The following is a 17,229-nucleotide window of genomic DNA, read 5'->3' on the forward strand; positions in this document are numbered from 1 at the left end:
AGGAGTTTCTTAAAGATAGCCAGGGATGCTCTTGATCTGGTAGTAGAAGGTAGTTTGTTCCATCATTAAGGAACTATGTATGAGAATTGCTTGAATTGCTTTCTGTAAAAACCTTTCACTCAACATTTGAACATTTGAGAGTTGTAGATAAGCTCCATTCAAAATGCTGTGGAATCCAAGATTACGCTTAATCCCTGTCTGAGAAATTGCACCTTTAAGTATTTTACATAGGGTAAATTTCCCAGACAGGGACTAGGCTTAGTTCTAGACTACATATCTCATTTAATAGAGAATTCCCACAATTGAAAATGCTGTGAAGTTCAAGACTAGGCTTAATCCCTGACCAAGAAACCAACCATTAGTCAATGAAGATATACCATAAAATGATAACACTGTAAAAAAGGCCTCATATATGTAAACATCCTAGTGCATCTCAAAAAATGTAATATCATTGAAAAGTTACTTTATCTCAGTAATTCAGTTTAAAATGTAAAACGCATTATATAGATGTTATACCCACAGAGTGATCTATTTTAAGTGTTTTTTTTATTGTTTACTGACTTTTTACTTGATATTAAACAATGGACCAACACCGGTTGACCATCAGTAAATTTTGCATTTCGTTTGGAAATACAGGAAGCAGAGTCTGGAGGAAGAGTGGAGAGACACACAGTCCAAACTGCTTGAGGTCTAGAGTGAAGTTTCCACAATCAGTGATGGTTTGGAGAGACATGTCATCTGCTGGTTTTGGTTAACTGTGTTTTATCAAGTCAAAAGTCAGTGCAGTGTTTTCCCTTAAAATCTTACAGCACTTCATGCTTCCCTCTGCTCACAAATTTTATGGAGATGCAGATTTTATTTTCCAGCAGGACTTGGCACATTGCCCACACTGCTCAAAGTAACAATTGGTCTTATATAATATAAAAATGTTTGGAGACCCTAATATTTTAAAGTTCCATTGGCTGTAATTTTTTGAGATGCACCTGTACATGAGTGCAGCAGGCAGATGAGAGGTATGATCCTTTTTAGGGGTGTGTAATATTGTGTTAAAGGATTTATCCAGGCATGGATACTTAAAGTAATATTTAACACCATAGATAAGAATAATATATAAATGTTCTTTTATACATGCATTCTTATCCCTTCTTACTGAAGACTTTATTAATGCCAACAATACTGCAGTATAAACCACCTTGACCCAGCTAAACCTTTCTGTAAATACCAGACAGTAGTATATAGGTTTTGAATTCTCTCTCTTCGCTTTACTTCCACAGAACTGAAACTTCTTACAGCATTCTTCTGCCTTGTGGGCATTTATTACTTTTAGTTTCAGATTTGTGAACATTTGTTAACAGGAGCAAACATTTACAGGTTTGAAACGGACATCACATTGACCTTCATTTAGCCCAAAAATAAGACACTGAAGGCCAAGTACCGCTAATACAATAATTGTTACTGTAGTAAATAAGTAACAAATAAGTATGTAATAAGTAACAAATAAATAAGTAATAAGTAACAAACAAGCAATATACAGTTTATTTTAAATGACTGGGAGGGGAAAAAAAAAAGACAGTTTTTCATGATGCAAGCCCGATCATGACGACATCTGCCTACCGCTATAATAAAATAAAAGAAAGACAAGACACAGCATGTATAGGAACAAAGTTTATTCCAATTTGAAACAGATAATTTTTCTTTCAAGGAGAAGGTTATGAAAATCGTTTTCATGTTTGAATGAGGTTCAGGCAACAGTGGTTGAAATGAAAACGTACAAAAAGAGAAATATGGCTAAAATACTGTAAATGATCAACAGTTAGGCCACCCAACCCTCCCCAGCAAAACTAATACATGCATTTAGGATGTCGTTTCATTTAAAAACAGCAGTTTATCATCTTTAACCTTAAATAAAGAAACAAAACTGTCTTTTTTTTTTTTTTAACTTAATCACATACTTGGTATTGGCTTGCCTTAAAAACAGGACCATAAAATACATAGACCCAAGTCCTTTTTAAATGATTTTACACAATATTGGCACTTGTTAAAAGAGTCTGGCTCTACAAAGAAAGGGAATTGGCACACTCATTATAGTACAGCATTTACATTTGGTATGCTTAAAAAGAGCAAAAGAACAACAACAAAAAAAAAATCATTACTTTGATTTTATACACCACTACAAAAAAAAAAATCCTTTATATTAAGTGATCCTACATACAAGTGTTCAGGTAATGTATCAGCAATAGAAGAAGAAGAAAAAAAACATTAGCTTCATATTTTATATATATATATATATATATATATATATATATATATATATATATATATATATATATATATATATATATATATATATATATCACGTCCGTGTGGACCTCAAGCAAAAGCATCTTTTCCATTAATTAGTGTTCAGCTCATCTCAGAGTACCAGGAACGTGGTGCTTGAACAACCGGAAAAGCTGCAGGATCTCAGCAGGTTCAGCAGACTGACCCAGAGAGGACCGTTTCCAAAAAACTAACAAACAAACAAAAAAAACCTAACCATCAAGATTCATTCAAGGGCTGGACAAGCTCCTCTGGAAAACACGTGAATGACTTGAGCATCTTTCTGGAATACATGACATTGGGATACTGTAATCTGGTAGTGTTTTATTTTAATGCTAATATAAAATATAGAATGTGTCCAAAAGTGTCCAGACACCTCTTCTAATTAGTGAACTCACCCACTGCTGCTGACAGACACAGGGTTTGTTGTAAGCTTAATAATAAGCTTCACAGGTGGGGACACCTGAGGCTATGGTTAAAATGCCCATCAGGAAGTGTTGGCTAGGGGGGTGTAAAGCCCCCCCCCCCCCAAACAACTACCAGTCATAGAAGTCTTGGGCTGTGCTGTGGATCAGTGGAACTGCCTTCTCTGGGGTGATGGACCAACAGCCTCCTTCAGGATGGCTTACAGCAATGTTCCAACATCTAGTGTAAAATCTCTACAGAAGTAGATGAAGCAAAGCAGGGACAAACTCCATATTTGCCCATACTTTTTTTTTTTTTTTTTTTTAAATAACATTGAGCAAGCAGGCATCCACAAACTTTTGGACACAGTGTGTGTATGTGTTTGTGGAACTTCTAGGCAATACAGCCAAACCTTAGTGTTTGTACTGATATAAACATACACGTTTCATTACATAAAATCAGAAATGCTCGACTAAATATAATAAGTGTTGATATTACCACCATCACGCTAAGAGAGAAATGGACATTGACCGTCACGAGTTCTGCTATAGTATCCAAACCTACGTTTAATACATGTAGACAGGGCTTATCGTCTATAATATAATCGTTGAAACAGAATCAGAAGAATGTATAGTAGTGCAACACTGGCACAAACTTCCAAGCCAAGAACGAGTGTTTCTCCTATAAATCCAGACACAAGTGAAATAATAATAATAACCATAACAAAAAAAAAAAAAAAAAAAACTCTTAAGTGATTTTTGTGGCACTAGCAAGATAATGACTTGTACCCTCCGTGGGTACAGCACGGACCGATGCTATTCTCAAGCTGCACCACCTCTCAGGATTCAAGTGTTCTGATAATGATAAACAGCACAGACAGAACAAACCGATCACCGTTATTAAAGGGAATATAATACAAAGGAAGATGTTTCATCCAGAAATGGGACAAAATTCTGGCCATAAACGTAGAAACCAAGTGGGGCACAACCACCAAATAAACGTAAGTGCTTTATAAGAACAGGGTCCGAGGAGAAGCCGAGCCCCTGCCGTTTCTGTTGCACCGAACCAACACGTTTGCATAAAACGAGAGATGCTTGTGAAAACGTTTAAGAATTACGAGTTCTGCGACAACTTTCACATCAACTGCTCAACTGCAACTCCACATTTCAATCCATGACTGTGGTCCACACTAGCATACAGGAGATTCACTCCAGCATCACCTACAGGAAAAAATATATATACATACATATTTGTAAGTGTATACATACTGTATGTACATACATACATACACACAAACAAATATACAAAGAAGAAGCCTGCTCTTACTTCCTATGAGCAATGACTGTAGAAAGCACAGACAGCGAGTGCAATTTAGTCTCTCAGTCTGAAGTGAAGCCACCACAATTCAAGGTGTCTTCGCTGGCCTGTTAAAGTACTAAACTCATCACTATGTGGTTCCACTTAATTTTTCCTCTTCTTTCCATCTCCAGTGTGTAATTTCAACTTTAGTCGGGCTTTCCTTTGCTAACATTGGAACATTCTTCATTCAACCCAGAAATCTGTCATTAAATACAGTTTTTACCAAACTGAAATCCTCTGAAAGATAATCAAGAGAAAGATGGATGATCACAAGGAGTGGCATAAGGTTATCCAAAAGCAGTGTGTAAGACTGGTGGAGGAGAACATGCCAAGATGCATGAAAACTGTGATTAAAAAACAGGATTATTCCACCAAATATCGATGATTTCTGAACTCCTAAAACTTTATGAATATGAACTTGTTTTCTTTACATTCAGAGAAACCCGAAATTGAAGTGGTCTCTTAATTTTTTTCCACAGCTGTATATATTCTGCTTCATCATTAGGAATGAAGTGATTGACAGCACTGGCTGCAACAAACCTTCTGCAGGACTTTTCTGTTCATTACATGGAGTAGCTGATTAACAAGCTACTTGCCCAACAGCTCAACAGCTAATCATTTTATTATTGATCATGTGGTGTTGGTTGCGCTGTTGTTCACATCAACAAACGCAAAGTACAAAGTATCAGCCAGCCATCTTAATATTAGTATAGATAGATGTGCTAGACTTGGTGGTTTAGATTAATTTTCTGATGTAAATCCTGTCCAAATACCACAGAAAACATTACTGTTTCTCCATTTAATGATCAATCGCAGCAGCAGGTCGAGGGTGAAACTGAATTGGATCACAGCAGCTTTGATTTGTCTCGGCAGTAAACAGGGCACAATTTTATAATAATAATTAAAAAAATAATAATACATACATAACTACACTTTAACTGTTGAAAGATTACTACACTTACAGGACAAACTGGGTATAACTTCTAGTGGAAAAATTCTCTTTACTTTTGTTGTTTTTTTTTTAGCCTGCAATGTAGGTCTGAGATTATTGTTCTGGGAGAAAGCCTCTTGTTGCACTTTTTCACTTTTTACTGGTCGCAAACATGGCGGTCTTGTTTTAATACAACAGAAGGGAATGGAACTGATGTAGCTGCATGTTTTCTACAGTCTTTGCTTCGGAGTTCCTCGTGGTGTTCTGAACACATTAAAATATCAATAAAAGCATCAACATTTGTGGGGTGTGTGTCTAAAACGCCTTCAAAACCAGACCCAAAACTAACCTGAAACCGAATCCTAAACCTGTGGTGACAAGAACCGCCCGACCACTCCCACCCATCAAGAAGCACACACTGTCTCCCTGATTCAGCTTCTCACTTCATTGCACCTATTGCTCTGTAGTCTCACTGGAGTTCCTTCCATTCCATCAGCTTTACCCTTAATTAGCCCTTATCATGAAAGCATGAAAACTCACCTGAATTACATTGCAAAGACAAAAAAAAAAACAACAAAAAAAAGCCAAACCCTAGCTACTGACAATATCATCTGTGGAATTTCAAAAGCTATTAACAGCAGGAACTAATGGCGTTGTTAAAAAAAAAAAAAAAAAAAAAAACACAAAGAAAACCTCTCAAGTTACAAAACGCAAGCATAGACCAATGAAGAATTTAACCACTGATAAATTCTCAAAATTCCTATTTGCATAAAGCGCCACGAAAATAAAACTTCTTAAAAAAAAAAAAAAAGATCTTAGCATGAACATAACCGCGACAACCATGTACAAAATACTGAAAAAAAGAAAAAGAAAAGTAAAATCACTAGGCAATAGATTTTTACAGCAGTACAGACTCTGCACCCCCTGCCTTAAACAATTTCAAAGAATCTCCAGGGGGAAACCAGAGAGTTCCATTATTAATATTATATGTTTATCTGGTCCATAAATTACATAAATAAAAAAAATGATTGATTTCACCTTAAACAGCACACTGTTGTTGTGTTGTGTAGAACTACATGGGCTGAAGAAGAAAAAAAAATGTTCGACATGGAACCAGCAGTTTTATTATTATTAGAGTTATTAAAAGTCACGATAGGGGTGATGTAGCTTGTAGCTTTTATGATTCATGATTAAAGATTCCTGCTCTACTCCTGCTGCTTCTTCTTTTTCTTACTTTCTCTGTACAAATATCGCCTTTTGAGATTACCTTCATCTATCTATTCAAATCAACCATGAAATTAATTCATAAGCATGATGCACTGCATTAATATAACAGTATTCAACAACTAGAACACAGAATAATAGATGTCTTAATAATAGATACTATGTGGCAAAAATAACACCTGGATTATTATTATTATTATTATTATATTAATCATCTCGAGCCAGAGTTTCTTAACAATGTATGTAAACATACATAAAGTACAAATTTGTTTTTCGCAAACTTCATTAAATGTTCATGTTGTTCCTTCAACTGTACCGAGTAATGCAACCAATACTGGCAGAAACATGTGCTTCAGAAACATCTAAGTCAATGTAAATTTGGCAAATGGTACAGATGGAGGAGGACGCCTACTGCAAGTTATCAAAGCAAACAGTTAGGAGAAAATCTGTTGATTTAATATGTTGAATCTTGTTTTTAACAATAAAAGAAAAAAAAAAGAAAATGGAAAGAAGAAGAAAAAAAAAAAAAAAAAAAAAAAAAACACATGACCCGAATTATCATCTATCCCCCTATATTAAGAGGGAACATTATTATTAATTACCACATGGTTTGTGAGGAACCATTGCTTCTTGGAGTGCAGCAGTAGTGTTTATATTGTAGTCGCAAGAAATCCATTCATCATTTGTAATATATAAAAATGAAAGAAAAAAATAAAAACAAATCAATAATCAATGCACACGGTCTCTGCCGTTCTCCATGAGATGTCATCAGTTAACACTCATTTGATTCCAAAAGCATGCCAAGGTACATTCAAGGATACAAGTGAAGTTTAGCTGAAGCTTAGCCTTGGAGAAAAGGCATGCAGAAAACCTGCAGCCAATGCCCTGCTAGGATCTCCCCCCTGTGCCAACAATGTCCCACCAGCATTCCGTATGCAGTCCCCGCTCTACTTTAACATTTAAGGTCAGGGTCTCCTCCTTTTGGACAATGTTCCCACCTCAGTTCTCACCTGCAACTCGGCTACAGTGCAAACTAGGACCCTGTCGACCACAGACACGCGCAGTCCGACCGCCCCTTCCGTCAGCCCTTCCGTCCGAGAAGCTTAATTAATTAATCTGCTTCAGAAGGGACGGGCAGAAGAAGAGTTATCAGCTGATGGGAGAAGGCAAGAGCCTGCATCTTCCTGCAGCAACTGATAACACTGCCAGAATGACAACAACGGCCAAAGAAAAGAACTACAAATACCAAACATCTGTGCCTGTAAAGAGTAGGGCTGTGTCAGTCTCTGATTATGTTAAGAGTGTGTTTGAATGCAAGTGTGTGCGTTTGTCTGGTGTGTGTGCGCATGTGTGTGTGGTGTGTGTGTGTGTGTGTGTGTGTGTGTGTGTGTGTGTGTGTGTGTGGGGTACATAAAAATCAGATTCTGCCTGGGCTGCAGGCATCCCTCCATCTGGATCCTTGCCTCACACCAGGTTGTACTCTTTAAGGTTGAGCTGCAGGATGGTGTCTTTGACGGCGGCGAAGACGAAGCGGATGTTCTCCGTGTCTGTGGCGCAGGTGAAGTGAGAGTAGATGATTTTGTCGCTGTCCGGATTCAGGTCCACAAACATCTTCAGGATGAACTCGCGCCCCGCCTGCGCATCTCTCTGTGGACCTGGAAGAGAGATAGATAGAGAGAGAGAGAGAGAGAGAGAGAGAGAGAGAGAGAGAGAGAGAGAGAGAGAGAGAGAGAGAGAGAGAGAGAGAGAGAGAGAGAGAGAGAGAGAGAGAGAGAGAGAGAGAGAGAGAGAGAGAGAGAGAGAGAGAGAGAGAGAGAGAGAGAGAGAGAGAGAGGTGTGACTGCTTTGTTTTCAGTTCAAAAAGAGAAATGTCCTACCAAAGCCTATTAGAGCTTAAGCAGACAAACAAGCTAAATATCATTCTAGATGGCAACTTTGGCAAATTTGTTTCTTGTTGCATGAAACATATTAGGTTTAAATAAATTCAAGAAAAAACAGCAGTAAAAGTTTGTCATTGTATAACAATGTATATTGTCATTGTTGCAAATAAGAAACAGCATCAAGTATCTAACAACTGGGCTAATACAGAGGCCCATGAGATGATCTGACAGCTAACAGTGGCCAATTATAATTCAATCAGGAACATTTAACAATAACACTATTATGGGATGGGCACACACCCAACAATAAACGTTGCTCTTTATGACAAACAAATTGAACAATATTTGTGTGCGTATGTGTGCACGTGTGATACAAGCACAACCAGCTACAAGGAAAGCAGAAACAAGAAGGTTGTAATGTTGTGGCAGATCTATGTATGAATAAAATATTATGCAAACTGTATAATAGCTTTTTTTTACTCTTTTTTTACTTTTTATATTTTTTCAGGATAGTTTGAATGCTTTTTAAATAATAATTATGTAATGTGCTAAGTTATAAGAAATAATTTGGCCAGTTGTTTTATAATTCAACAGTATGTGACATTATCCTCACAACATTAACTTTTCAGAACAGTGGTCTTGTTTACTGGGAGCTTAAGCGGACTGACAGACAGGTAAATAAACCGACAGACAGGCAGGCAGACATATTTGAGGTTAGTTTTTTTCTGCATTGAAATTGGAAGACCCAGTAACAAACAATTTCTTTAAAATTGTTTCATTGAAAGAGATCAGAAGCCTGAAAAAAAAAATTATATTAAGTTGACCTGAGGATTAACAGTCCAAAAAAGAACAAGATAAAAAAATAAAAAATACAATATGGACCATTTCTCTAAATCAAAGTTGTGATACAAATCTTAACCACATGGTGTCTCTGTAGCCTTCCACTCACAGACCACTATGGGAGGATGGGAAGACTTAAAGGAGCAGCAATAAAAATTACCATCAAATTCAGGGAAGTAATCGACCAGGTGAGAGTACATAATCTTTTCCTCCAGCAGGTCCTTCTTGTTGAGGAACAGAATGACGGAGGAGTTCTGGAACCAGGGGTAGGTGATTATCGTCCGGAAGAGGGCCTTGCTTTCCTCCATTCGATTCTTTGTGAGAAAATAAAAAAACATTTAAAAAGTGAAACAAGTACAAAGTCTATCCGTACAGTCATACACCAGCATCTCAACATCAGAGAGATAATCTGCTTTCTACATTATTCAGCTACAGGTGTGTGGGAGGCTGGAACAATAAAAAATGTGCAAAATGTGGTCTGGCCAGGTCGCCCTGAGGGCTAGGAGGGAAATCTGGACACTAGAAGAACTGGAACAAACCACACACTCAATCATTAATTCTGCACCGGATGGATTTTAGATTTTGATCTTTGTCTTTGAGATCGATCCGCCCCCTTTTAATGGTGGGATTTTTAATTATTTCCAGTAATATAGCTATTTAAACTTATCATTTTAGAGGCCTACCCCCTGAACTCTGAGAGGCAGTATCCCAGACAGGGATTAAGTCTAGTCTAAGACTACATAGCCGTCTTAATGGAAATTTTCCATTGAAAGGAAAACACAGTCTATAATTAAGCTTAACGCCTATCGGGGAACTAAATTAAACCCTTACAGTCTAATAAGTGCAAGGCTTTTCTAAGTTAAAGCAATATTTATGGGCATATTTTCTACAAATTCATTTTCTGGAAAGTTTAGATCTAAAAGATGAGGATTGAATTAGAATGAGATTTTTGAAGAATACATTAAATATAAATTAAGTGATTGTATGAATAAATATACTACAAAAAACTTATTGAAGGATCTCCTTTATGGCAGGATTTCAGGAAAACTCACTCTAAAGAACCACACATTTAAATATGCTGATCGATTTCTTTACATTTAAAAACAAAAGCTACAAAAAGTCTCAGAATATTTGGTCATTCAGAAAGACTCTTTACTTTTTTGTGTTTAGCGAAAAGACAATATTTAGCAGTGAAATTCTAGGCTTATTTCTGTTATTTATCTTCAACCACACATTTAAATGTCTAAAGCTATATAACTAAAACGGCCATCTTTCATTGCTGACAACTAAAACGTTCATCCCACGATTCAAGCTAACGACAGCCAGAACCACAGGGATATTTACCACCCTTTCCAAACGGGTTTTGAAAAGCAAACAAGATGATATCTCTTCAGGTTTGAAAAGATACACAAGGCAGGGCAAGGATGAGCTGAGGCTTAGGGAATGCTAGCTAAGGCTGGGTATTCAGTACACTGTTTTACACTCTTCTAGTCAAAAACTAGTAGAGAATCTACAACAAAGACAATTAAATTGTGAGAAAATATGACGTCTAAAATGTAAAATCCTGTACTGTACCCAGCCTAATTCTACTTCTACTGCCTTCACGCACCTCAAGATCAATCCAGGAGCCTGTGTACATGCTTTACACAGAAAATAAAAGTTTAAATGATTAATAACGCTAGCTAATATGAAGAACGATGTAAACAATCGACAAACAAAAATTCATTTAAAGTTTAGCAAAAGTACACCTTTTTTTTGTTAATGTTGTTGAAGCATGCAGACTTTGCATGGCAACATGTATTTTTTATCCACTCTGCAGCAGTGCATAAAAAAATCTGGAGTTCCTGTGTCTTTATTGTCCTACAAGAACCTTGTATTTTCATTTTACCAAGTGTGGATCTGACAGTTGTTCTTTCTAAAATATCAGAATTTCATAAAGAACAGACATACAGAGGTGCTCCAAAATTACAAGAAATAAAATCAGTTGCCTGTAAAAGTTTGCCAAGTTGACAGTAACAGCTTTTATAATCTGCTGCTATCTTTCCACCGTAGCCGTTCCTGTTCTCATTTTTAAGTTGAATAAAAATGGGTGCACCAAAGGAATGTAAGAACATATTGATATTAAAGTATTACAAGGTTATGTTTTTCAATACTGTATCAATAAAAAAAATATCTAATTATTATGAAGAGTTTAACTGGTGTAGATGGATAAGGTTAATTTAATTCAGTGTTTAAACCCATGAATAGACAGTTGTGATTTACTTCAGATATTAATGATCTGATGTGATCAAAAGTGAACTTTTATTTTATCATGATTTTGCATACAGTACTTCTAGAGAGAATATATATATATATATATATATATATATATATATATATATATATATATATATATATATATATATATATATATATATATATACACATATATATATACTGAATGGTAAGCCCTGTATTGTGATACATATGGTATTGCCAGGTTCCTCCAATACACAGTCCTACGCACCTCGTTATCGGACTCCACCAAGACCTGGTCATACTCGCTCAGGGCAACCAGGAACATGATTGACGTCACATTCTCAAAGCAGTGGATCCACTTCCTGCGCTCTGACCTCTGCCCTCCTACATCCACCATCCTGAAGCAACGGAAGAGGAAGGAGAATGATCATGCAGAGAAACATAATTCACCCAACTTCAGTGTTTATTATGGATTATTTAAGTATTGTTAGTTATCAAACTGGAGAAGAAGAAGAAAAAAAAACACCACCATGTTTACACCTGGTCACTTCATGTGTCTAGAATCTGGATTGTATTCTAACAAGATTTTTAACTAGATGCTTACACACTCTTCAGCTAGTCAGACTGAAATCTGATTTGCTCAAATTTGCTCATAGCGAGGCAATTATTACTGGAGTTTCAGTTTTACTAAGAGGAGTTTCAGTTCTCGAATGCGTCTTTGAGAGGCAGGTGCATTTACACACACTACAATAAAGTGACTCATGTGTGCCTCAGACCACCTCCGGAAGTGGTTTAAGTGATCTAATTTGTACGTTATATCTTTGTATTGGGTGTGTTTACACTTGCATTTGTATATGGCTTGTCCTTATCCAGATAAAATCCTGATTAATTATATAGTGACCAGGTGAAACCTGCATGCAGAGCTCTGCTCTTGAAAAAAATATTTTATACATGTATATAGACTGTGTTTAGCCTAAAAAAAAAAAACTAATGTATTGGGCAGTTTACTCAATATTCATGGTTCAATTTACTTTCTATTCTACAAGATATTATTCAAATAATAACAGGGTTTAGCACCCAAAAAGCTGTCGTAATCCATTTAATATTTTCTTTTTTCTAGCTTCCAATAATGATTTTTCATGTTAAATATATGTTAAAACAATTTATAACCTGAGCAATAGTCTGAGAAATACTTGTCTATTCTCTGATTATTAGAAATTCCAAATCCAAATCCATTTTAACACCATACCTTTAACAGTATTGAGTTCTTCACTGATAAACTTCAATAGTAATTTTACAGGAAGTAAACAGCACAAGCTACTAGAATAAGAAATGAGGAAAAAGAAAATATGACATTCTGCCTTACTGGCAGCAAACGGCATGCAACAGAACGAACAGCATGCTGGAAAGAAGTGTGAAATCTGAATATAAGATCAGAGATTGGAAACAGCAAAGCAATAGCATGAACACATACTAGAGTGGCGATATATAAAATGTGTGTGTGATTAGCAAGCAAATAAGGAGAATACAGGAACAGAGGGAAGGAAAAAGTCTTGCATACAGGTCCAAGGTCATTTTCACACCTATAATTAATTTGCTCTTATGCAAATCAGTTAACAAGTTTGTAATCTTGATGCATTTATCAATTTGTTTGGTTTAAACACTAAAAAAAACTAAGCGCTCCAAAATGCATCACTATAACCACGTAAAAGAATTCTCACAGCTTATTGGTCAGATCTAAATTTCCTTCGGGATAAATAAAGTGTCTGTCTGTGTTCTGGACTAGTGCACTAGTGCACATTTCTGTGCAGCTTAACATGAAGCAATGGTAGATATGCCATTTGATCATAGCTGTAGTTATTATCTGGTTAATATACCAGACTAAAATCAGGCCAACAATCAATGCCATAGCCCAACGCACACCTCCCCAGAAATGTAACTATGCAACATAAACAGTAGCAACTGTGATTTGTCTTCTTTTCTTCACAGTGTCTACGTAGTGACCAACGCATTGACTCGACACAGAAGTAGTTTAAACCGGCCTTTACACCTGCCTACAACAGTTGTTTAGCTCAAACTTGCAGATTAAAGCTGGTTATGTCTGAACTAGAGTACAGTTTATTTAATATGACAATTTGATGAGATATGAACTAACCAGGGTAAAATACTGATTCCGATTTCAAGTCAGTTATAATGAATAAAATAAAACCCTGAGTTTAATTTTTAAGTGAACCTATCCAGCACCTACACTAACTGAGCATTTTAAACAACATTGGGTGCAGCTAACTTTTACACGCTTAAAAATCAGCACAGGCATCTGAGTTGCTTGGAATGGATCATCACAGGACATCATTAGGAACCTTTACATAATTAGGAACTCCTTAACAAAACACTTCACTGAATATTTCCCATATAATTCACTTCTCAATCATTTATTGTTCCTGGCAATTCAATCAAACACTTTATAATAGGTGCATTTTTTGAGAAAGAGTATATTAAAATAGAACAAAGATTAAAACATAAAATATGTTACAAAAAAGGTTTTAATAGGGTGTCCTATATTATATTAAATTTACATGACTGTACAGCTCTGACAAAAAAAAAATATATTAATACACAATCACATATGGGCAGCTAACAAAAAGCACAATTCTGAGCTCTCTTGTCGATTCTCAGCAGTTCACTCAGTGTAAACGTGAATCAGACATTTTAAAGGGGGAATAAGCGCTCGGATTTGCTTTGTGTGGGCACCCGGGTACCTGCGTTCCTATCGGCCGGGCGTACAGCTTTGATAAATGGTCTCCTGCAGGAGCGCTGGCCTAAAATAAAGCTCCTTCGCTTCAGCCAACCTCTTTTCCTGCAGCTAGGATGACTGACTGACCTACTTACGAGGATAAGTGCCTGTGTGTAGGATGAGCTACAAGAGAGCGAGATAATTTCATCTGGTTCCAAAGCAATTAAAGGTTTGGAGGTAGAGGCGTTTGGCATGCTGGCGTGTGGCATGAACATTATGCGGTTTGAGGCATCGCTCCCTCACCCCAATCCCCTTTTCTAAAAATCGCCTCCAGCGTTATTCACCCTGAGGTGCTTTAGTCTTGGAGCAGAGACCGGAGGAACACTCGTCTGCTGTTAAACGCTGGGTTAAACAGTCATTAGATGTCAGAACGGTGCTGTTAAATACATCACGTCGCTGTAAAGATTACGGCTTAGAATGTCCTTAAAAGTGCGTTTGTGCTGTGAACGTGTCGAGCAGAGAGGGAACCTCTCGAGCTGAACCTCGTTGGGAGTGGAGCTATTTCTAGCGGTGGTCCGCGTAGGCGGGCTCAACATGCTGGCTCCCCATCGATCTGTGCGCTTTCGTAATCGCTCCTGTTCGCCGGCATCCTCTTCTCTCCTAGCTGGAGGAAGAGAGGCTGCGGAGTTCAGAGAGCTGCAGTCCCTAACAGCACACTCACTCACTGCAGGACTGAGATGACCAGCACGTTACAGCATCTGTACAAAGCCCGCGCAGTGCAGTTATACTCCACACAGACCGATGCAGAGTCTGCACATCATATCCATGCATTTAATTAATCGATTTTCTTTTTTAATGCGATTTTAAATGGGGATAATCGAGATTGTACAGCTTTTCATTTAGAAGCTGATATAGTGGAAACCTCAGATAGACATTTGATTATGTCAGAAACCTGTAAAGATGTCTTATGTGGCAGTGATTTACATATTCTACACTTTTCTTTAACTGAAACACAAGAGGTTGTAATTTGATTTGGAATCCATTTATTTGTTTTGAACATGCTTAATAATTTTAAGTATGTCATTTGTAACAGTTTTTTATATTTCATTTTACAGCTTTTATTCAAGGCATTTTGTATTTTTTCATCATTGCAGATAAATCTGTAAATAAAATTCCTTATGTAAAACTCACAGTATTTTAGGACATTGATTAATTCTGCTACATATTACTTGAAAACTTTTATTCTAGTAATTCAAGTATTTAAACTGATTTGATCATTTAAAAAAACTTATTCTTCCACCACTGACTTACAGTTTACTGACTCTACTACTCTCTACTAAGAAAAGACAATCAGCACCATCTAAGCATAATATAAATCTTAAAATAAAAAATATAATCATTAAAGAACTTAATTTTACACAGTTGTTTTTAAGGTGGAGCTGCTGCTATTTCACAACCTACAAAGTGCACTATATAGGGGTGAGAAAGTCAGTTGAGACAGAGACTCAGAATGAACACTGCATGCTGCTTTGTGGAAGACTAAAAGAAGAATGAAGAGTTCATTTACAGATTATCCTTCATCTTTACACTGCCTGTAATGGTTTAAATTGAGTTTTTTTTTACCTTTTATTTTATTTCCTGTTTTGCTCTACCATTTACTTTCTTTATAATCTTGGTTTCATTTTTAGCTACTTTATTTTTCTTCATCTTCTACTTTTTTGTGTTTATGTATTATCATTATTTCTATCTTTATTGGACTGCTTTAATTTTTAGCCTGTGCACTTTCTTCATTTATTCTGAACTGTATTTCTTCTTGATTAAATCATAATTAATTGTTTTTCCAATGACTTTCCATTTAATATCATTGTTTTGTTTGTGAAGTTCCTTATTTTAACTTACCTGGTTAAATACTTGGCTTTAATTTTATGTTTTAATTTATTTAAGTTGTAAATGATTGGCTGCATTGAAAATAAGGTTTACCCTCAATATTTTTCCAAGTGAAAATAAAGGTAGGTTGATTGTAGGTGCTCTTCTACTTTAGTCAATCACACAGCTAAGTCTGTTTTTGAACAGACCTTGGAGATGCCAAGTGATTAGATCAGTTAAACTTTCTAGTAAACGTTAACAGCTGTTACCATACTAATGCCAGAGAGAGTGAATAATATTTCATCACAGTTTTGCTGTCTGACGATACATATTCAGTAAGTTTAAATAAAACAAGATTAAAAATGGAGGTTGTTGCTAAAGGTGCTGGGAAATTCTACTTCTAGTGAGATTATTGCTTCATATCAGCATATACCCATATACCCCCCCCCCCCTCCCCTCCTTTTTTTTGTTTGCTGTTTTTCATTAATACTGGATTTATCTAATTAACAGGACATTTTTTAAATGGCATCTGGACAACTTAAAAACAGGACAAAGGATCATGGTTAATCAGTAGAGGAAGGGTGGAAGGGTTCTCATTCATTCAACTTCAGCAGACAAACGGGATGAACACATGAACTGAACACACAAATCATCACGATGACATTAAAAATGTAGGAAGAATTCCCGACTCTATTTTCTACCTGAAAATGATGCTTTGCAAGTCGAAAGGGTATTCAATGATGCCTGTAGTTGGAATGCGAACCCTAAGCACATCTTGTTGGGTTGGTAGATACGACGAGTCGGCAATACGATCCAGATCACTTAGATAGCTAGAGACAGAAAAGATGCAGCAAGAGAGAGAAAGAGAGAGGACGAAAAGGAGAAAACAGAAAGAAGAAAATTCAGGCATGAGAGCAGACAATCAAAATCCCAAAGTCCCGGCGTTCCCTGGAACATTAGGAGGAAAGTGGTGATCCTGCGGTTCAGGGGTTTGAACCGATTTATTTCCACGGCTCGAGTCTTCAGCGGTCCGCCACCACCTAGCCCTTGACGTCTCAGTTAGCAGTCAAATCCCTGTTAGCATCTTCCTGACCTTTTTAAAATCTAGCCAGTCATTAACAACAACGAAACATTTGATTCTGCGACATTAAGGAGAGAGGCAGCGGCAGCGGCAGAGACTGTGACAGAGCGAGTCTCAGGTTTAGAGAGAGGGAGAGAGAGAACGTGATCCGGGCGAGCAGCAGTGCAGCAGCAGAGGCGACCGTACAGCCAGAGCAGGCCTGGGGTCAGCGGTACCTGAAGATTATATTCTCCAGATCAAAAGGGTACTCTATGATGCCAGTGGTGGGCACTCGGACCCTCAGCACGTCCTGTTGAGTGGGCACGTACCCTGTGATGGATATGCGCTCTAAATCCCCAAGGTAACTGTGGAG

At 36.9% G+C, this 17,229-nt stretch overlaps 1 protein-coding gene across 2 annotated transcripts in view; it reads right to left on the bottom strand.

Annotated features, from left to right (window-relative positions):
* Positions 1 to 1,652: 1,652 nt before the first annotated feature.
* Positions 1,653 to 17,229, bottom strand: part of LOC125782213 (guanine nucleotide-binding protein G(q) subunit alpha-like) — a 37,625-nt gene continuing 22,048 nt past the window's right edge. The window contains exons 4-7 of one of the 2 annotated variants that reach the window (XM_049465631.1): positions 17,093 to 17,221; positions 11,465 to 11,594; positions 9,119 to 9,272; positions 1,653 to 7,893 (exon numbers count right to left, since the gene is read on the bottom strand). In XM_049465631.1, the coding sequence (XP_049321588.1) occupies positions 7,703 to 7,893; positions 9,119 to 9,272; positions 11,465 to 11,594; positions 17,093 to 17,221 (604 nt within the window). In that variant the 3' untranslated portion in view covers positions 1,653 to 7,702. Of the gene's footprint in view, positions 7,894 to 9,118; positions 9,273 to 11,464; positions 11,595 to 16,497; positions 16,627 to 17,092; positions 17,222 to 17,229 lie in introns of both variants that reach the window. The other variant, XM_049465630.1, reaches the window with a different exon arrangement.

The sequence above is a fragment of the Astyanax mexicanus genome, chromosome 16 (assembly GCF_023375975.1).
Source record: "Astyanax mexicanus isolate ESR-SI-001 chromosome 16, AstMex3_surface, whole genome shotgun sequence".
NCBI lineage: Eukaryota > Metazoa > Chordata > Actinopteri > Characiformes > Acestrorhamphidae > Astyanax > Astyanax mexicanus.